Here is a 23,318-nt window from a genome sequence, read left to right as displayed (position 1 = left end):
AAATGAAAGTGAAACACATGGTAGTCTGTGCTAGTTTCTGCAGTCCAGAATGTTATACGATTCCTATTCAACCTAGTATTAGTGCAGCATGCCATATTTCTTTTTTACAACTATGCAACCATTTCGGGTCTTGACCACCGAAATGAGGTGATAATCCAAAATCTGTTATTCTGTAGCCGCTCAACTGAGCAGAGTATAACGGAAGAGGCAGGAGGCAGACACAGATATAAAGAAAATGCATCGCTTCATCAATGTCTCAGAGAAGCATACCCAGGTAAAGTGTGTGAGAGAGAGAGAGAGAGAGGGAGAGAAAGAGAGAGGGACATATTGTGTGTCTGTTTGGGAGAGAGGCGGGGAGAGAAAGAGAGCGAGAGGAAGAGCGAGAGAGAAAGAGACAGTCTGTTAAGTCAAGCCCCATGCACTCATTCTTCCATCACTCACATTTACCCATGAAGGCACTGTGACTGATGAGACCTTGGGTTGGAATGAAAAAATACTAATCAATGGGCTAAAAAAAAAGCCAGTCGCACCGTCAAAATACGAATATTACCCCAGCTTAAACCTTCTCGCCCGTATAGGGGGACATCCATATAACAGGCTTACTGGTGGAAACGGTATAAAACGGCACATCTTTGAGATACATTTCCAAGGTATTGTTCAACTCACTCGACCCCTCCCTGCTTGTAAGGCAGAGTAGAATGCAATGTGATTTTCTGGGTCAGGGATGGCATTGACAAACTTCTGCGTTTCCCGAACAAAGCTACTGTGTCTGTGGAAAAGCAGAGCCTAGTTCAGGGAAGTAAGCACAACCTGACGAGTGTTGAATGGGGAACATCTTGGCAGGGACTGTCACAAAATGGGATTTTATTTGAAGTCTGGTGTGACGATGTCACTTCATCTTCCTCTGAGGAAATGGAGATATAGCCGGTGAAATTAAGTATTATTGACATAGCGAAATTTGGTAACTAATAGATGGGTTAGCGAACAAGCAACGGTGAACAAGCTTCAAAGGTGCAGAAGGCCATGTGTTGTTGTGATTCTGGAATGCTATATAGCTAGCAACAATGGCAAGAAGCTGCCATGTTGGGAATCATGGGTGGCTTGTTCGAGCTAATTTGATCTTGTTCTTGTTTCCATGCCTTGTTTTGAGTTGTTTTGACTGACTGTCTATGATAATATGACAAAAAATTCACTAGCTTCCTAACCAACAACTGAAACAATGCATTTCAGAGACTGTGCTCATTTTGCAAATGTATTTATGCTTTCAATAAACATTGGAGAAGAATGCTGTCACCAATCTTAGCCAATTGCCCTAAAGTTGAGCACTTTGTTGCTTAACAACAAACCCCATCTATTAGGCATTAATGAAATAATACATAACAAAGGCTATATACAGTATTACATGTTTTTAATTAGCCTACAACATAAACATTTATAAACGCATAGGTTATCCTGCAGTAGTAAATACTGATTGTTTATGCGGTGGTTATGAACTATGAATTCCATTCGTTTTTTACAACAGGACAATGATCCAAAAGACACCTCCAGGATGTAGAAGGGATATTCGACCACGAAGGAGAGTGACGGAGTGCTGCATCAGATGACCTGACTTCCAAATGATAGTCTCACTAAGTGCAAACCAGATGGGATGGCGCATCGCTGCAGAATGCTGTGGTAGCCATGCTGGTTAAGTGTGCCTTGAATTCTAAAGAAACCACTGACAGTGTCACCAGCAATGCACCCCCACACCATCACACCTCCTCCTCCTCAAATTTGGACTAATCAGACCAAAGGACAGATTTCCATTGGTCTAATGTCCATGGCTTGTGTTTCTTGGCCCAAACAAGTCTCTTCTTCTTATTGGTGTCCTTTAGTAGTAGTTTCTATGCAGCAATTCGACCATGATGGCCTGATTCACGCAGTCTCCTCCGAACAGTTGATGTTGAGATGTGTCCGTTACTTGAACTCTGTGAAGCACTTATTTGGGCTGCAATTTCTGAGGCTGGTAACTTTAATGAACTTATCCTCTGCAGCAGAGGTAACTCTGGGTCTTCCTTTCCTGTGGTGGTCCTTATGAGAGCCAGTTTCATCATAGCACCTGAAGAAACTTTCAAAGCTCTTGACATTCTCTGGATTGACTGACATTCATGTCTTTGTATTATTTTAATTTTTTTAGTGGGTAGATCAGCTTTAATATTGCAGATAGATTGTAGCTTCCATCAATGTAATTGTCTGCATCATTTCCAATCCCCCATATATTTTTGGCGTATATATATATATATATATATATATATATATATATATTTTTTTTTTATATATACTGTATATACATACCCTTAATATATATATATATATATATACACACACACACACACACACATCTTTAAAATATATTTTCCTTTATCATTCCCCACAAACCCTACCACCCCTCCCCTAATTGGAGTAAACAAATAAACAATAACACTTAGGCTTCTACTTCCAGCTTATCAAACCAAATCAATTGTTATTAGTCACATGCGTCGGATCTTACAGTGAAATGCTTACTTACTTACAAGACCCTAACCAACAATGCAGTTTAAAAAATATGAATAAGAATAAGAAATAAAAGGAACAAGTAGTTAAAGAGCAGCAGTAAAATAACAATAGCGAGGCTACATACAGGGGGCACCGGTTAGTCGAGGTAATGGAGGTAATGTGTACATGTAGGTTTAGTTATTAAAGTGACTATGTATAGATAATAACAAAGAGTAGCAGTGGCGTAAAAGAGGGGTTGGGGGTGTGGGCAATGCAAATAGTCTGGGAAGCCATTTGATTAGATGTTCAGGAGTCTTATGGCTTGGGGGTAGAAGCTGTTTAGAAGCCTCTTGGACCCAGACTTGGCGCTCCGGTACCGCTTGCCAAGTGGTAGCAGAGAGAACAGTCTATGACTAGGGTGGCTGGAGTCCTTGACAATTTTTAGGTCATTCCTCTGACACCGCCTGGTATAGAGATCCTGGATGGCAGGAAGCTTGGCCCCAGTGATGTACTGGGCCGTGCGCACTACCCTCTGTAGTGCCTTGCAGTCAGAGGCCGAGCAGTTGCCATGCCAGGTAGTGCTGCTGTAGAAACTTTTGAGGATCTGAGGACCCATGCTAAATGTTTTCAGTCTCCTGAGGGGGAATAGGTTTTTGTCGTGCCCTCTTCAAGACTGTCTTGGTGTGCTTGGACCATGTTAGTTTGTTGGTGATGTGGACACAAAGGAACTTGAAGCTCTCAACCTGCTTCACTACAGCCCAGTCGATGAGAATGGGGGCGTGCTCAGCCTACTTTTCCTGAAGACCACAATCATCTCCTTTATCATGTTGAGGAAGAGGTTGTTGTCCTGGCACCACACAATTTTTCTAGGCGCACTGGTGCTCCTAAATTTAAATTCCCGGTCGCAGCTAAATATTTAGACGCATATGCGGACAAAATGGTCACACTGTAAAGCCCTCATAGATCCAGTCGCTAGGGAGAACAGAATTCGTCTTGACAAACAGAGCCAACGGGTCTGTCTGAGGAAGAGAGCGAGATGGAGAGAAAGTCTTGTCTTTCAGGACGTGCATCACAGGAGGTTGGCGGCACCTTAATTGGGGAGGACGGACCTGTGGTAACGGCTGGAGTGAAGTAAGTGGAATGGTGGTGGAAAGTGGAATATTTGATGCCATTCTATTTGCTCTGTTCCAGACATTATTGTGAGGCGTCCTTCCCTCAGCAGCCTTCACTGACGTGCATCCATAGTGGAGTGCTAATAAAAAGGGTATTAAGTGGTTTATAAGGTAATAACTGACTGGAAGAAACTTAACGCACATATTTCAATTAGAAAGCTGGGAGACAAGGCAAATTAGTTTAAGATGAAGCTATATTTCAATTGCTGTTTTTATTAGACAGATACAAGTGTAGGGTCTTAATTTGAGCCAGTTTTCTACAGCAGAAAAAATGATCCTGCAGCAACGGGAAATGTGCATTATTATGTGGATTATAATAGACATTTTTGTAGGGGTTGATACATTTTCCGTTAGTGCAAATCAAGTCTGAGTGGACAAACTTTAGAAGCCTTTTTCAAACTCAAATACACTCCACGTTTGCATTTCCTGTTGTAGCAGTGGATCAGGAGCGCATATGTGAAGCTGCAAGCAAACAGAGATGTTAGCGAGGCAGTCGAGGCTCTTGTGTGAAGCTGAAGGCAAACAGAGGTCTTGTCAAGGCAGCTGAGGCTCTTGTGTGACGCTGCAAGCAAACAGAGGTCATATCGAGGCAGCTGCAGGCAAACAGAGGTCTTATCGAGGCAGCTGAGGTTTTTGTGTGAAGCTGCAGGCAAACAGAGGTCTTATTGTGGCAGCTGAGGATCTTGTGTGAAGCTGCAAGCAAACAGAGGTCTTATCGAGGCAGCTGAGGCTCTTGTGTGAAGCTGCAGGCAAACAGAGGTCTTATCGAGGCAGCTGAGGCTCTTGTGTGAAGCTGCAGGCAAACAAAGGTCTTATCGAGGCAGCTGAGGTACTTTTGTGAAGCTGCAGGCAAATAGAGGTGTTATAGAGGCAGCTGAAGCTCTTGGCTGCATCTGCCAAGTCCACACTAATACTGTCTCAACTAATACTGTCCATGTGCCAACACAGAGTATTACTCAGGCATACAAACACAAACACGTATGCATGGTTAAGCATACACACGTACAGTACGTACAGTATGAAAGCACATCAGAGAGAACTCAAAGAGATAGGAAACATGGACGAGTTGAGAAAAACACACAAATACAGACAAACAGACAGACAGGCAAGCACGTATACATACACAGTAAGATGTTAGAATGAATGCAGAGGCCATAAAGTTACTAGTTGGCAAGACTGAAAGCAAGGCACATACACATGTTTTCACCATGCAGATGCATTCATGCATACAGTATCTAAAGCAGGGGTTCTCAAACGTTTTGGGGCTGAGGACGCCTTTTGTGATAGCAAATTCAGTAGGGACCCCCTCATAATCAGAACAGAACTCGAGTGAGATAAAAAAAAATAGCATACAAGGAGTTATACTATGACTTCGGCAGGGCATGGACAGGCAAACCAAGTCCCGGGCCCTGGGAAGGAACATTTTAAAAGGCCCGTCTTGTCATCGGAGAGAAAATGTGTCCGTTTCCAGCTAATTTCCTGTAAATCCCCCCCCCCCAAAAAATCCATGACACAGAGAGAAAAATGTGCAGTTTTAAAGCTTAAGTTAGAGTGCATTTATTTATTTTAAATATTGAAATTAAAAAATGATAATTGGTGGACTAAGAGCCATGTTTCCCAGGGTTAAGAACATAAACAATATTACATTGTATTGTCTTTTATAGTCTAAACCTATTCCTCGGATTCCTTGGCCAAAATTAGTTTAACCTGTTGTTGTTAGTCATTTTCCTTAAATACATTTTTCTTAAACACAAGGGGGACATATTTCTTCCACATAGCTCATCAAATGGCTCGTCTTGTTGGGGCTCTGGCGATAAAGACAATGTTTTCCTTCGTGTTTTTCTCCTCGTTGATTTGAGTCTTTTCACCCCGAGGCAGCATCATAGACATCATTTCCACTTGTTTACATCCTTATTAAGAATAATCATTATTATTCCCTGTGGCGGACGGAAGGAAGAGTAACAGGCCACATAGAACAGAGCTCGGAAAAGGGGAATGGTTTCAGTCTCGTTTTCATTTTGGGGTTATGGCCTCCTGATTGCTGCCTCTTTGTTTGCTGCATGATTCACTCAAAGCACTTAAGTAAGAACCCAAGGGAGAGAAATTGTCATGGAGAGCTGGATGAAATGACCATAAAATGTGTCAAACTAGCATGAGCTCATTGTTACACTACATGAGCACACGTTGTTCTGTAGAGATTGGAACCACATCCAAGTGTTAGGCACAGCACAGTACAATGGTTTAGGCCTAGGTCTACTGCAAGGTGTGGAGCATCACACATTCCAAGTTTAGCCTAGTTTTCAGGATTTTCACACATTCTTCTTAATTCCCCCTTAAACACATTATTCCCCCCCCCCCCCCCCCCCAACTCATGGGTTTACCCATTAGGAACTTTATGCCCTAATTATTGCCAACTTTTTATGAATTTGTCAGTATTTTTTTAGTTCCATATTCAAGGTTACTAACTAGGCCAGAAAAACTGTTGTCCTGAAAATCTTACACATTTCACAAATAGGGATTTGGGAAGGTGGGAAACCTTCACTCCCAGTGGCTAACTGTTAGTTTATATAAAACACACTTGAGAACTGTGGTTAGCCCAACTGGCTCACACAAAAGAGTTAAAGTGGAAAGGTCATCTGAATCAGTATCCCACTAATTATATATATATAAAAAAAAAAATGTGTGGGGGGGGGGGGGGGGGGGGTGATCTCCATTAGCTCTTGCAAAAGCAGCAGCTACTCTTCCTGGGGCCCACACAAAACATGAATTATGACATAATACAGAACATTAATAGACAAGAACAGCTCAAGGACAGCTAGGCTAACTGTTGTAAAGCAGTGGGTGGCTGAGGATTGGCTATGCACGTCAGAGGTGCAGGTAGACACAATCCCTGATTAACATCAGTTTGCAGGAGCTAAACCAGTGTCACGGCGACAATGAAGGACAGACAACTCTAACTACAGAGGGCGGGTGCCTATTGATCAGAGAAGGAAACCTAAATCCACCCCACACACTGTCAATAAAACAGATGGAGCTGTGTAATCATGTGTTGTTCGCTATCGGAAGCACGGGTCTTAAACATGCGGCACATGGGCAATTTTCAGTCCGCCATCTGATTTAAAGTGGACCCTACTTGTGATCCCATCAGTAGGCTAACCTTTTTGATTATTTGACATTCTATGTTGGGGAAAAACTACTCACATGCAAAGAGGCACTGCACTCAGTGTCTGTGTGAAAAAGTAATTGAAGGATAATTAGGGTGCGCCCTAAACCAATTAGCATTAGCATTGGTTTTCGAGAGATAATTGATATATCCCTGACACCAACCAATCCCAGTCCTCAAGAGCTAAATTACACACTCTTAACCTCACTTCTTCATTGTGACACAGACCATCAGTGGTACATTTAACTGAGGGCCCCCTGTCTCTTAAACGTAGTAAGGCTAAAAGGATACTCTGAAGTAGCACTGAAGCTGATGCCACGCAGAGTGGGTCGTCCGAGTAGTCATCTCAGGCGTTGGCAGGTTGACCCTTACTGCAGCACATCTGCAATTACAACTCACCATGTCCCCAGTGCCAGCTCCCAGAGGGCACGGCTGCGCCCGCCAATGAAGCTGAACTAAAGGATGGAGTGGATGCATGACTTGCCGTCCATTCACCAGGACAGTGGCTTGCTCGCCTGCTCGGCTTCCCAGGGCTGACCCATATATGACGTGCCCGAGCGAGACATGGCCGCAACCGCCGCTTCATGATGATGATGCGCTCTCTCTATTTGTCTCTCCCACACGCTCTCTCTTTTTCATTCTTTCTCCCTCTCCTTTTCTTCGCTGCTTCTCTTGATCTTTATTTTGTTCTCCCTCTTTTCTCTCTAAGGGACGCCATGTTTGTCTTCCTGTTTGGATCTTTGACTGTTTCGTTTCCTATCTCTATGTGGATTTCCTGTTTTTTACCCTCTGTTTTCTCTGTGGTTCTCTCTCTGTCTTTTCATCACATTCCCTTCTTTCTTTGGCAGATTGAACCTATGCCGATTGAAGCGACGTTGGTGGCATTGTGCGAATAGCATTACCTGAAAGGCTCAAAGTACCAGGACATCTCAATGCCATATCTCATATCATATGTTCCATCCTCGCTCTGCCAATACGCCAGCCTAGTGTGTGGTAAGGCGAGCTTCAATTAATGAGACACAGCGCTTGCCCTTTGGATCAAAATTAACGGAAAAACCATATGTCCTTTATAATCAATTTGTGGCACCCCGTTGAAGAGCACATACAGATTTGCCGGCATACTTAACGATCATTCACTTTACAGAGAAAAAAAACGGGCAATTAGGAGTCTTTCAGCACTCTGAACTCTCAGAATTCTTTGTCTTGCGGCTCGGGCGAAATCCCATCCAAAGCTATGTGAAGGAAAGTAGCTCCACTAAAATTAAGCATTTCATTCAGCACTAGTGATTTGGCTTCCATCCCCTTGGCGGAATCGAGTTCCTGCAGGGTTTCCAAGTTCTTTATTACTGCACTAACGTGGAACACCATGCAAAGGTATTTTTCTGTGGGGGGGGGGGGGGGGGGTTAAATGCAAATGCAACCATCACAAAGGGGGGGGGGGGGGGGGGGCATGAGCTCATATGACAGAATTAATCTTGGATTCTCTAGCGTCGGCTTAAAGTCGAGGAGAAATTCATGTGTAGGCCTAGTTAGTTATAAACTGCACGGAAGAGAAGAGCTCTGACTTCAAACTGCTTTGAAAAGTTGAGAGCCGTCTCAACAAGTTGTGTCTGCAAAAAGGAGTGGATTTTGTTTCCAGCGTTATCTCTGAACGTGAGGAGGAAATTCACTCAACCTTCATCTGTAATCTTTAAGAGCGTTATTTCATTTGAATGGGAGGAGTGACGGAGAGTTGATTTCAGGCAATATTGTAGCTCATGCATGTCAAATGTTGGCAGACTGTGCACATGAATCTATGCTATATTGCTGCTGGCCTCAAGACAGTGCGACATAGTTAAGCTATAAGACGTTGTGGTGAGAGAAACGACAGCCTGGCAGAACAGGATTAACGGTTATAGGTTAGCCTACATCCTCAATTCTTCATCGGATAATGCTTTATCCCAACGGACACAAATGACACAATATCATTACATAAAACGGCATAAATGGTACACTCGTATGACATTTCATTGCCTAGCGTAAATTAACAGAAAGGAATCACTTGCTTCAAATAATCAAACCAATACTGTGGTAGCTATGGTGATGGGGAAACCAAAGATAAGAGCAAAGGTAGGGGTTTTGGCATTTGCTTTGTGTAGTAGGAACAAAATACGGTATATTCAGAAAGTATTCAGACCCCTTCATCTTTTCCACATTTTGTTATGTTACAGCCTTATTCTAAAATAGATTAAATACAAATATGTACTCATCAATCTACACACATTACCTCTTAATGAAAATACGAAAACAGGTTTTTGTAAATGAATTTAAAAATCAAAAACAGAAATAGCTTACTTACATAAGTATTCAGACCCTTTGCAATGAGACTTGAAATTGAGCTCAGGTGCAGCCTGTGTCCATTGATCATCCTTGAGATGTTTCTACAAGCTTGATTGGAGTCCACCTGTGGTCAATTAAATTGATTGGACATGATTTGGAAAGGCCCATACATATTTATATAAGGTCCCACAGTTGACAGTACATGTCAGTGCAAAAAGGAATTGTCGGTAGAGCTCAGAGACAAGATTGTGTCGAGGCACAGATCTTGGGAAGGGTTCCAAAACATTTCTGCAGCATTGAAGGTCCCCAAGAACACAGTGGCCTCCGTCATTCTTAAATGGAAGAGGTTTGGAACCACCAAAACTCTTCCTACAGCTGACTGCCCGGCCAAACTAAGCAATCGGGGAAGAAGGGCCTTGGTCAGGGAGGTGAGCAAGAACCTGATGGTCACTCTGACAGAGCTCCATAGTTTCTCTGGGGAGATAGGAAAACCTTCCAGAAGGACAACCATCTCTGCAGCACTCCACCAATCAGGCCTTATAGTAGAGTGGCCAGACGGAATCCACTCCTCAGTAAAAGGCACAAGATAGCCTGCTTGGAGTTTGCCAAAAGGCACCTAAAGACTCTCAGACCATGAGAAACAAGATTCTCTGGTCTGATGAAACCAAGATTCAACTCTTTGGTCCGAATGCCAACCGTCACATCTGGAGGAAACCTGGCACACTCCATACGGTGAAGCATAGTGGTGGCAGCATCATACTTCGGGGATGTTTTTCATCGGCAGGGACTGGAGACTAGTCAGGATTGAGGGAAAGATGAATGGAGCAAAGTACAGAGCGATCCTTGATAAAAACCTGCTGCAGAGTGCTCAGGACCTCAGACAGGGTCGAAGGACCTGATAATGGCGGCGATGAATAGGGCTGCCGTGCTTCGAGCACTTAGGACATTTTTTGTGTTATTACATACAGCCGGGAAGAACTTTTGGATACCAGAGTGGCGGTAACTATAAGCATTTCGCTACACCCGCAATAACATCTGCTAAGCACATGTACGTATGTGACAAATAAAATGTCATTTAATTTAATTTGAGGTTCACCATCCAATAGGACAACAATCCTAAGCACACAGCCAAGACAGCACAGGAATGGCTTCGGTACGAGTCTCTGAATGTCTTTGAGTGGTCCAGCCAGAGCCTGTACTTGAACCTAATCGAGCATCTCTGGATAGATCTGAAAATAGCTGTGCAGCAACATTCCCCATCCAACCTGACAGAGCTTGAGAGGATATGCAGAGAAGGATGGGAGAAACTCCCCAAATACAGGTGTGTCAAGCTTGTAGCATCATACCCAAGAAGACTCGAGGCTGTAATCGCTGCCAAAGCTGCTACCCCATTTGCAATGAATTTATGTCCAATGCATCATTACAAATAAATGCCATCTGTGCTGTAACACACATAAAGCAAGTAGCTCATGAAAACAAAATGATCACTAATACCTCAATAACGGGCCACCATTTAGGATAGCTCTTCTGTTTGTGCTATATCCAGAGCCCCCTTAGTATTGAGTTGCCTTTAAATATATCACACAAAGCAGTATGGTCCAGACAAGATAGTCACAAATCAACTTCAGAAGATTTTGGCCTAGGCCACCCGAAAGGAAACAAATAACTCCAAGCACCTGTCCCAGCCATTGTTGGTGTATGAGTGACTAATTTCCATGCCTCACACTAGTCTATTTTATATAATTTTGTTATCATTACATTCTTGAGGTTATTTTGTCTTTTGGTTTGGCAGTAGGTTATATCAGGATTGCGGTACAAACTGATATCAACCATGAACAGAGTGAGTGGGCCATAGTTAGCCTAGTCACAACTGTTGCTACACAATGGAGTAGCAAACACTAAACAGCCCATAATGATAGGCTCTGAACGACAGAATAATGTTGATCTATTTGTGCTCACTGCTTATATTACATGGTATGCCATTTGAGCCCAATGTACACAATGTCCAGCTAGCTACTCTTTGTCGTACTCTTTGTCAGTCCATTTCAAGACGTTCGCCTATAGCCTACCTCATATGGGCTAAAAGTACATTAAGTCTATAAACAAAGCCTAAATAATTGAAAACATACGAAGGAAATGACTCAATATGGTACAGGCGAATGCATAGGCCGACTTAGCTACGTGACAGAGTGGCACTTTGCCACAGGCGTTCAGCTGGCATTATGTTAGGCAAGTAAGACCATGCCCATGGCTGTCTTGGAGCATTACCACACTACGGGCACCACAGTCACTACAGTGACATGACTGTGTGTGACAGGCGCTGATACACACCAGGGAAACTGTGTCATACATCCAGCCCACTCACATTTTCACGTCCTGTTACGGTAACAGTGCGGCTGAGCTCTAGACACAGATATGCTTACATGTCATCGGGTTGATAAGCAAGTGATAGGTGTTCTGATTGCATCCCACTCACAAGGAGTGTTATCTGAACGTGAGAAGCAACCAATTGAAATGGACAGGATGTCAAGCTCATTTCACTGTGCACCACAGCGGGAATTTGATGTGCAGTACTCAGGGAGTATATCGCAATTTCAGACCCACAATGCAATGCAACTGGAAAAGGGTCCGTGTTCAGTCAGGGAACAAATCGTGATAGACAATGACACATACTCGTGCTCCGTATGTATGGATGAGTCATAGGCTCATATTTATAGCCTACTGTATACCTTTTTCATTAAACAGTGTGTTATAAAAACTGTTTGTACAATTTTAGTTTAGAGTACATAGCAGGGACATTCAGACACAGCCATGTTGTCCTGAGAGGACCCAGCAGAGCTAAGGAGGGAGACCATTGTGATTAGAAGTGACCCCAGATTGATGCCCACTGCTGATGCCATCCGCGACAAGCTGACCAATCCCTGCCCCATCATCCCACTACTGCCTTTCACATCCACAAAAACATAGGCATAAACATATTCATATCATGATGGACATTTCAGACACAGCACATAACTGACATTTCAGACACAGCACATAACTGACATTTCAGACACAGTGCCACTGCAGAAACATGACATAGGCCTTCTATAGTGTGGCGTATCATGGCTAGGGTCTACTAAAATGTAACACTTTCTCCCTTCATGTGTTAAACAAAGAATCCATCGTGTCCATGAAAACAATGTATTTTAGTACTAGATACACTCAATACTGGGATTGAAAGGAGCTGCGTCTCTCAGCGAAGCACCTGCGGCACTGTGGAAATATGAGTTGCTAAAACCGCAAAAACGCTGCAGTTGGCTCCAAAACTCTGTCTCAGTTCACCCTTTGTATCAAATGAACGCATGCAGACATACAATGCCTTCAGAAAGTATTCACACCCCTCTAAAAACATAATTTGACATTATGGGTTATTGTGTGTAGATCGGTGACACAAAATCTCAATTGAATCCATTTTAAATTCAGGCTGTAACACAATAACATGTGGGGAAAGTCAAGGGGTGTTAATACTTTCTGAATTGACTGTATGAATTGACTGTATGAATTGACTGTATGAATTGACTGTATGCAAAATTAGGGAAATTAAAATACATTGCCTGCCGGTGTGTGTGTGTGTGTGTGTGTCTCCCTGGCAACTGTTACCTAGCCTTAACTAATTCCTGTTCCCTCGCCGAATTGCTGTGTCCAGTCCACGGAGTCAATATTACACCTGTCATAGCTACGTCTGGGAGAGGAGATATCAAACATACTTTTCGAATTGTGCCGTTAATGAGAAAACCTTCTATTTGTCACCGAGCACTTTCCGACCAGGATTCGCATGGCTTCAGGTAGCATAATCCCCCTAGTCTCATACCAACAGACTCGGAATGACAGTAGAAACGGCATAAGAAGACCTCATTCACATCTTGTCTTAAGTTTTAGAGTGACTTATGTTACAGAACAGTTCTACTAAAATAGGTCAAACGGTTTGAAATGACAGCAAACGGATGACAGAAACTTGACAACATGAATGAGACATTTGCTGTACAGGTTCTGTTGCTGTGTGATTATGTGTGGGTGATGTGCACGGGTATGGCCATATGTGTCAGATAGCACTATGGTTGCATGAGTGGGTGGAAGTGACAGACAAGGTGACAAATGTTGCTAGATTGCTAATAACAGCTCTCACGGGTTGGCGGGTAGTGGAGGAAAGGTGTTATTAACAACAGAATGGTGACATATCGCAGTTCAGCTGTGTGATGTAGGCTACTCCCATAAATCATAACGAAATGATGGATGTTATGGACATAGGCATTATTGTCCATTACAGTACTCAAGGCACCAGTTTGTGATGATGTAACCAAGAGGAAACACTGTGCCATAGACATGATGGTTTAATCTAATGTGCTGGGGACGAGAACACCCTCTAACCACCTCTGCCAGTGTAAGAAGTGTTTCCCTTGTCATTACTTAGGTGTGGTGAGCTCCATCCCAACCAGTGCGTAGAATGGCCTGTCTCCGAGTGCGTACATGTAAGTCGGAATATCTTTAATGATAAGAAGCAGTATTGAGAAGACAGAATATAAACAGAGCTTGACCGGTCTTGATTTGCCGGCTCTGGGAGGTCAAAGATCTTTACACACGCTAATAGCCTCCAACACAGTGTCTATTGTCCTCGGGTGAGTTCGTGCATTCAATCTGGAATGCCAGAGTGCATTCAGAGCGTTTTGCTCTCGGAGAGTTCAGAGCACACACAAGATGCTCTGGCCGAGGAGTAGGGTCGATCCTAGCGTTCTGACCTAACAACAGTAGTCCCAAGCTAGCAGGCTAATGTTGGCTAGCTTGCTAGCTATTTCAGACACAAATGAGAGAACAACTCACTCTGACCATTTTACTCGCCCTAGCAGAGCTAGTTAGGTTGTTTTTATGTTATCCAGAGCGTTTGTGAACATAACTGTGCTTCTGGCAACAATTTAATTATGATTTTTTTTGCCAACGTTTACTGACGCCGGCCACATTCAATGGGTTTTGAGCGTTCGTAAATCCGTCAGTTATTCTGCACTGTGGCACACGCTAGTGCTCTGGAATCGGAGTAGATAGCCAGACCAAATGTACCAGCTACGTCTATCGACAGTTGTCGCAGTGACATCATGAACATTCTATTGAAATAATTACTTGCATAGTGGAGTCTTTTGTTAAGAAATGTAGCTAGCTAGCTAAACAATGAACCATAATCCCAACTCATAACGTTACTACCCTGCATGAATCTGCAGGTAGCTAAACAACCAGGTTCAATGTTAGCTAGCTAGATAACATTAGGCTATAACTAGCAATGCAAATGGCTCTGAGATACAAATAATATTACTACACAGATCCTACACATAACGTTAGCTAGCGAGCCAGCCAACTAATGTTAGCTAGATAGCTAAATAGATAGCTAGATAGTTCACTTGAAATGAAAACGACTTTCTGACTAAATTAGAAATGTGTTATATCTGAAAATGTAGCTAGCTTGACTATATTACCCATATACATGGATGGACGCTTCTCCCTCTCTGTCACGGATGCCATGGTTGCCCTTAGTTTGAAGATGTAATCCAGAGACAGGTGTTTTATACAATAGCCGTCTGTGTGTTCTCTTTTCGACACCCTCTGCATATTTGCAATCAAGCAACATAATTTTCTCCATCTCCTTAGGTATCATGCTCTAACTCCACTGGGCATTCAACTGATTTCAAAACTCAGTCCTCCAGAAAGTGGAGAGCAACACCTTTGCTGCTCTACTACGTGATATCTTTCAAAAAAGTTGCGTTAGAAAGGATTACATGTTATAGACAGAAGCGTGCTACAAGGCAGACCAATCCGAACTCATCTCTTGGCATTGCTTGCCCATTATCTCAGCCAATCATGGCCCAACTTTTTCATGGCTAAACCAACTAGGCTCGTAATTTAACAATGTTATTCGTATTACAGATGGCATACAAGTTTGTTATTATTAAGGCACATGAAAGTTCACATGTTCCAGAAGGCATTTCTGCCCAAAAATGCATTTTGATAAAAAAATAAAAGTTTATGTCCAAATGGCTCTCCTGTGAAGTAGTGACGTGCGACATACGCCTAGTTTCACCTAGATCTTGAAGGTGAGTGGTCTCATAAAGACATGGACTGGCTGTAACATAATTCTATATCTTACAATTTTCTCATGGATTTTGATGCATGTAACCACTGCTAATACACCACACACTGACGCCTCAGGTGCAGCTGCAAACCGGTATTGGACTGAAAGAGCGACATAAGTCGTCGGACACCCCGGACAGAGCAAAGGACATCAAAAAGCAAAAGGCAGCATCGCCAGAGACACGATAGTTTATAAATGTAAACCAATCCATACATTTTGAAGTGCAGTACTGAATTTTGAAAAGTTGAGACTTCTTCCACAGCTTTTAGTGTGTGTACTTTTTTGGCTTTTTTTTTATTTTTAAATATTATCATTCCAGAGTTGGAGACCATTTGTTAATTAGGCAGAATAACTTATTGTCGCCTGTAATTTCACAGGCTCCGGCCAGTCGGTCAAAATAACTCTCTGCTGAAGAGAAGCAGTGATTTGCGGGTGCAACTGGAGACATGATGTCTGATGTGGAGACAGACCCAGGGGAACCCAACGCATTTTTAATAACCTCCCCTGAGTTTGAGGACCTGATTGTGTAAGCAGACCGGAAAAGGGCCAAGCATGCTTATGGGGAGAAAAGGCGCCGTCAGAACTAAAACCGGAGCCTGCATGCACATCCAGCGCAGACCTACCCAGAACAAATGATTGTGCAATACACCACAGACAGCCTGAACAATTCCTCGGTGTACACATCCCTAAGGAATTAACATGGTCCACACACCCACACAGTTGTGAAGAGGGCACGACAGCACCTCTTCCCCCGCAGGAAGCTGAAAAGATTTGGCACGGGTCAGAAATTGTCAGACTCCAGACACCCAAGCCATAAAGTGCTCTCTCTACTACTGCAAGGCAAGCGGTGCCAGTGCACCAAGTATGGAACCAACAGGACCCTGAACAGCTACTACCACCAAGCCATAATACTACTAAACAAGACTGCTAAATAGCTAATCAAATGGCTACACGGACAACCTGTATTGACCCTTTTTTGCTCTAACTCTCTTGTACTGACTCTATGCACACACACAGGACACAACACACCTTCACTCACCACATATGCTGCTGCTACTGTCTATTCTCTATCCTCAGTCATTTTGCCCCTATATGTACATAGCTACCTCAATTACCTCGTAACCCTGCACATCGACTTGGTACTGGTACTCCCTGTATACAGCCATGTTATTTTGGACTTGTTATTGTTCGTTATTCACTGTGTATTTACTCTTTATGTCACTTACATTTTATAACTCTGCATTGTTGTAAAATGACCTATATGTAAACATGTCACTGTTAGTCTACACCTGTTTGTGCATCATCTCCCACACATCTATAGTTTGGAAGGGGATCAGCAAGTATGTATTTGTTTTCCACTGTGAGCTTGGATTATTTTCAGACCAATTTGTGTAAATAGCCCTTGGTAAATGTTGGGTCTTTTAAGAAGGACTGGCCTCACCTGTCTTCCCTGACTATTTAAGTCTTAGTGCATCATCTAAAGTTTGGAAAGGGATCAACTCTTACAAGAGCAACAAGTACATTTTTGGATTCAATAAGTAGCTGTTGGTATTGTCTTGCTAGGGCAATTGAATTTAAGTGCTGTCTTTTACCTAGTAGTCTATAAGCTGTCTGATTGCTCAGTACGTGTGACTGCCGTTGTGGACTTGGATAAGTTATAGGCCTACTTGTGTAACAGTCTTGCTCATTTGTAGGCGTGTTGTATTGTAGGGAGTGTTTTCTTCAGCTCTGCCAGGCAATCAGCATTCAGTGCTGGGAGGTGTGTCTTCACCTCTACTAGGCATTTAGTGCTAGTACTAAAAGCGTCTGTATTGTTAATGTTTCGGTGTTGTTGCCGAAACAAAGACATTCTGCCGAGTTGTTCGAGGAAGGCTCCCATCACACTCTCACTTGAGTATCTTACCTAGTTCTTTTCTGATGATCTCATTTTGCTCTTTTGCAGCTTTGGCAAGTTTGTGTGTTTCCCATCTCAGTTTGCTCCTGGCTGTAACCCTTCCTAATTTAGTGTACCCTGTGCGCACAACCCGTGTGGAATTCCTAGTCTCTGGTAGCGTTTGGAACTCATCTTAGCCTTTTGAGTTCATCTCAGCCCATGTTGCTCTTCAGTCCCTTGACTTCTTGGCCGTGGCAGCGACATGGTTTTCCCCAGAGAACACTGCTACTCCAGCTGCTCTCTCGTCATCTGACTATGTGTTCTCTCATAGTCTGAGAGCATCTGGTGGTCGGGATGGTGGCACAGGGCTAGGGCTGGGTGATATGGCCAAAATATTATATCACAGTATTTTTTTTTTAAAAGGACGGTAATGTTGGTATTTGACATTATTTTTAGTTTTTGAATACTAAAAGTTCTACATTTGCTTTATGAGTAGTGAGTGATCCTAGGGTGGCAACACATACATTCTAAGTGATTTCAATGAGTCTTTCTCCAATCTGATTGTTTTATTTGTTTTATACTGTTCAATTCAACTTCAACCGAAACAAATTACAGCACTTTTATCATGTCTGCATTTCCTGCACTCAATCGCAGTGGTGGAAAAAGTACCCAATTGTCAGACTTGAGTAAAAGTAAAGATACGTTAATAGAAAATGACTCAAGTAAAAGTGACAGTCACCCAGTAAAATACTACTTGAGTAAAAGTCTAAAAGTCTCTTTCCAGATTAAATCCTGCAGCTAGTGATACCCAGCCACCCAACAACCTGCCCACTCGATCCCATCCCCTCCTCCAGACCACTCTCCTCTTGTGTCACAGATACTCTATGCTCTACCAAAGCTGGACTCTCTCCTCTGTTCTCATTGACACTCAATTACTCTTCTACTTCCCCCTCCTGACACTGAGGTGGCGACAAGCATCTCATCTCATCTCTCTGCGACAAGCATCTCAGCTCGGATGTCGGCCCACCACCTCAAGCTCCACCTCGCACCATCTTCAAGACCCTGGTGCTTGCCTACGGAGCAGCAAGGGGAACTGCACCTCCTTTACCTTCAGGCTCTGCTCAAACCCTACATCCCAACCAGAGCACTTCGTTCCACCACCTCTGGTCTCTTGGCCCGCCGACCCCTGCGGGAGGCCAGCTCCCACTCAGCCCAGTCAAAACTCTTCTCTGTCCTGGCTGGGCGATATGGCCAAAATATCATATCACAGTATTTTTCAAAAATGTGACTTATGACGTATCTTATGTTTTTTTAATAATAAAAGTTCTAAATGTGCTTTGCGTAGTGCGTGACCCTACGGTGGCAACACATGCATTTCAATGGGTCTTGGGTCAATGGGTCTTTCTCCATTCTGATTGTTTTTATGTTCAATGAAACTTCAAACTAAAATAATTTCCCGCATTTCCATAAATTCCTGCATTTCCTGCACTCATTTGAGATAATTGACATAATGCCATGTAGGGCTGCACGATTTGAACAAAAAATGGCCCTATTTTTTTTAACAAATGTTGCAATTGCAATTTGACTTGTGATTTAGATCAATACACTTGGGTGAACTGTTGGAATCATGGAAATATCATATTTATTCATAGTTCGAATATAAATAATAGTGGGCACTTTGAATACAGTGTTTGACATGACAACGAATTAAAATTCCAGGGAGTTATTGTTACAGGGTACGAACCAAAGTCATGGCCAGTTTTTCCTAGGGGACCCTATAATCTTTGGCTACATTAAATGTTTCTTCATGCAGCAAACATATTCATGCTTTGCTAATTCCTCTTTGATTTAGCAGATACTGTTGAACGATCAACATGCTGATTTAGGCTTACACCTGCACTGATATCAGGCTATATTAGCTAGCAACATTTGCTCTGACTCAGTACATGTATTAGCTAGCTAGCTAGCCAGCTAACTAGCGATTAGCATTAACGGGTAACACGATTTAGATAAAACATGCTAAGAAAAGACAAACTAGCTGATTTCAGATGTAAGAAACAAACTAATAGTGTAATTATAGAATGCTAGTGGATTTATATTAAGAAGTGGAAACAACATCGTCATCAACATCGTTGCATGCGCTGCATTGACCATGCAGACTGAACGCAAGTGTCTTGTGGTCAAGCAACAACAAATGCGCTCCTTGAGTGACAGGGGATGGGGCTAGGTCTGTGTGAAAAACAGCATGGAGAGAGGAAAGGGGGATACCTAGTCAGTTGTATATATGAAATGTATCTTCCGCATTTAACCCAACCCCTCTGAATCAGAAAGGTGTGGGGAGCTGCTTTAAATCGGGATGACTCAAGTAGCGGTGTAAACTATAAAAATCGACGTTACAACACGGCATATCACATTTAACAAACCAACCATTCCAATAAAACCCAAACCGGTCCATACATCAATACCATGACTCTTCCGCCCCCCCGTTCCCATGTGGCGTTTCCTACTAGCACTGACTTTGCTGATAAATAATTTGTTGGGGGGAGAATGTACATGATACGATTGTGATGTGTTGTTGTCTCGCCTAGCTATCTTAAGATGAAGGCACTAATTGTAAGTCGCTCTGCATGAGAGCGTCTTTGAAATGACAAAAATATTAAAATGTATAAGACGCAAATACGAAGTATTTGACCAAATACTTTTCACAAAATCTTCACAGCTGCTTCTCAACTTTTTGTATCCCCAACTCACCCACCGTTACATACTGTGTACACACACAGAACAATACCATGTTGTTTTCACAATGCTTTATAACTTTTTTTTTAAATATAAATGTCTTGATATTGTGTATTTTATACTATGAATGTGTGTTGATTGCACTGTTAGAGCTGGCAATTTTTTTGTTTTGTTATTTCATTACTTCTTTTTTTGGCAGGGGGTTTGGGAATATTTTTTTGTTTATTTATGCGTAATGTTGTACACTTGACATTTTTTTACTTCATTAGATGTTGTATTTTATAATTTGCTTGACTTTTGAACACGTGTTCTTTTTGGGGTTAGGGGGCAATGCAGTGCAAATGTATATGACTTGTTTATTTATTTAACTGATTTCATGACCTATTTTTTGGGCAATGGTGAGGTGTGAGTGTCAGGATAACTTACTGGCATGTATCAGGCTGGACACATTGGCAGTCAGGATCTCTAGTATCCACCGAGTGCTGTTAACATCCCATGGTTCCTCTTATCCCATTGTCGGTGGAAAAACTAGCTTTTGTGTGTTCAGAGATAAAACACTTACGTTCTTCCGACTGTCATGGAAGTGGCTAGATTATTCAGAGGTGTAAGGATAATTAGAAGTCTGAATTAGGGATTTTGGTGCAGTGCATCTACCTGTAGTTCTGTTGCCTCCCACCTGAACTAATTATTTGGCCTCTATTGGTTTCAAATGGGATATTTTGGGAGTTTACAGTCCTGATTGTTGGTTTGGGGGCAGTGGTGCACCAATAAATGAATCTAGGGGAACAGGTATATCATACATTTTATATGATTGCATTAAGAAATCAGAAATCAAGATACATTTTTCTTCGAAAATTGTCCACTGCCACACTATGTATGATGATTTACGGCAGTCACAACAGTGTTATGGGGAAGCATTAGGGGCTGGTACAGCCTGTCCCTTCCAATCAAAATAGGCCTGACAGATCACTGGATTATCATGCTAAATCTCCATGTGTGCATTTTTATGTCCCAGTTAATTGGCAGACATGTGACTGTACAGCTGAGGCTATCTGGTTTCAATTAAGCATAGGATTCATTTGAAATAATAATGAAACCCCCTACAGTAATATGGATGGATGTCTAAAATATATTGCCTAATAATAATAATAATAATAATTGTCTAATAATGGTCATATAATTAATTTCGGTGTTCATTTTTTTATTTTTATTTTTTGCATTCATGGAACATTTTTAAGACACTGTCCAGAAGAATTCCTATAGACAGTTCATACAATACAAACCCCACTATCTCTAACATGGGATTTCAACTTTACCTATAGATGTGTAATAGAACCCAACAATGATATCCAATGAACAAATTGAACATCCATTGTGTAAGTGAGTTTGTGCCATATATCAACGAATGCCTCTGACAACCCTTGAAACTAAAAGCACAGCAACATATGGCACTCCAGATTATGGGATTACCTAGTTAAATCTGTGACACAGGGAGACACTCCTAATCTCCAGATTTACTAAATGATTATGAACACTGAGATGGGGTAGTATTGCCTACCAACCCCCTCAATTCAAGTGACCACGCAATACTTACTTTAAAGACACCTTATTTGAGTTATATGGAAAGTTAGGCCTAATTGCATTAAATTGGACCAACGGTCCACCGTCCAACCCATTCCATCCCCATTGGGTCTTGGCATTTTCTCGTGAATTGTGTGCCCAGACTATTTAGTGACCAGTGACCACATGATGCAAAGTCAGTAAGGTTCGGTTTAATTGTAATTATGTTGACACCGGCAGGCAGCACACTGTAGGCAAAATACTCTTAAAGCACAACAAGAATGTAGAAATATGATGCAAATAAACACAATTTTACGCATTGGATCGGCATGTTTTGCGTAAACCTGTGTGACATATTCACAGCTGCCAAATAAAAGATAAAGCCCTTCCTGCGATGATTTGAACATCTCTGCACGCATGTGTCATAGCAAATAACTTATCTTGCCATTGGCAAACTTTGTAAACGACAATGACGGCGCTGACGCTAAACGAGGACGAAGTGCCTCACTGTGCGGCACTTATAATGAGTTGAAGCTAGATGGCTTACGGTGTATTCTAATGAAATGTTATTGGACAGCATCAATGGGCATCAAAACAACATTGCACTTACCTTCCGGGAACGGGTTGGGCTGCACAACGTATAGGAAAGCGTGCACCATGTGGAACAGTAACCCTATTACTCCAGGTTCGTAATAGGCAAGGGTTTGGTAAACTCCCTGAGGCACATAGCCAAAATCCAACTTTCCCGACGGTGGCAGACTTCGGCGCTCTGGCTCCGTTTCTTCTTGCTGGAGTTCACCAGACGTTAATAGTCCCCAAAAGAGGAGAAGAAGACCGGTTTTCCACATCGTCCCAAGACACTGTCAAGCTCAATGTACAGGGGTTAAAATAGGCTACAACGAGGGAGATGGTACAAAAATGTCGCTACGTCCGTATCTCTACTAAAATGTGGAAATAAAAGGGAAGGGTTGAGCAGTGGGACTGCAGGTTTTAAGTCCTGCTGTCCGGGGAAGGATTCGTGATTATCATCGTTCCCACGGTCAGTGGCTCCTCATATGGACGCAAACCGGGTGTTTCTTTTCTCCGGTCCTCCAACCGCTCAGTTCCTCAGAGATGATATCAGACCGACTGTCAAATTGGCTGGAGCATCTGTGCAGTGTGCTAGAGGAACGGGAAGGTTTGGATGGCTGAGCGAGAGAATGCGTGCGCATTCACTCTACTGGCTGTGGGAGGCTCGGGCAGGGGCGGACTGGAACAATAATTCGGCCTTGGCATTTCATCCACACTAGCCCATATCAATGCGCATGCCGCCAAACCCAGTGACTGGCGAGTGATGCTCCTCCTCATCTTTTTTAACCAATTCATGTTTAAAACAAATACAATATGTAAAAACACCACTGGGTTGTTCCACCTCAAAAAGCACAAAAAATAGGATTTTGACACCCACCATCTCAGACTGTTCTGAAATTGTTTATGTTGTTAGTAGCAGATACAATTAGCATTCCTGAAACATTATTTTGTTGAAATATAATTTTATCTCTAAGAAATGAAACGAATTAATTGCGCAAAAATTGGCAGTTTTAGTTGATATGATTGAGATAATATTCAATAAATATAGTACCCATCACCCACATAGGCTTGGGCGGTATCTAGATGTTTATATTGTTGTGAAAGGGCCTAGTCAATATTTTTTGTTGACTCCCCCAGTCCCCAGACAAGACTCTGGTAACACTGAAACAAGAAAAGATAAGAAGAAGTGGAAGAAGAGGCCTCAACCACAAGCATCTGCAGCCAGAGAGCGGCAGGACCAAGTCAAAGAAAGAG

General features: G+C 42.5%; 1 protein-coding gene across 25 annotated transcripts in view; it reads right to left on the bottom strand.

The window, feature by feature from the left end:
* The window catches only part of LOC110505144 (prominin-1-A), a 120,084-nt gene extending 97,255 nt beyond the window's left edge, over nt 1–22,829 (bottom strand). For 16 of the 25 annotated variants that reach the window (XM_090219834.1, XM_021584148.3, XM_021584150.3 and 13 more), the window contains exon 1: nt 22,105–22,709. In XM_090219834.1, the coding sequence (XP_090075960.1) occupies nt 22,105–22,342 (238 nt within the window). In that variant the 5' untranslated portion in view covers nt 22,343–22,709. Of the gene's footprint in view, nt 1–22,104 lie in introns of all 25 variants that reach the window. The other 9 variants (XM_090219847.1, XM_021584152.3, XM_090219844.1 and 6 more) reach the window with 2 other exon arrangements.
* Nucleotides 22,830–23,318: the final 489 nt, after the last annotated feature.

This window comes from Oncorhynchus mykiss, chromosome 25 (genome assembly GCF_057628025.1).
Source record: "Oncorhynchus mykiss isolate SJ-2025 chromosome 25, ASM5762802v1, whole genome shotgun sequence".
NCBI classification, from domain to species: domain Eukaryota; kingdom Metazoa; phylum Chordata; class Actinopteri; order Salmoniformes; family Salmonidae; genus Oncorhynchus; species Oncorhynchus mykiss.
The sequence above is the reverse complement of the archived record's forward strand: the minus strand, read 5'-3'. Positions and strand labels throughout refer to the sequence as shown.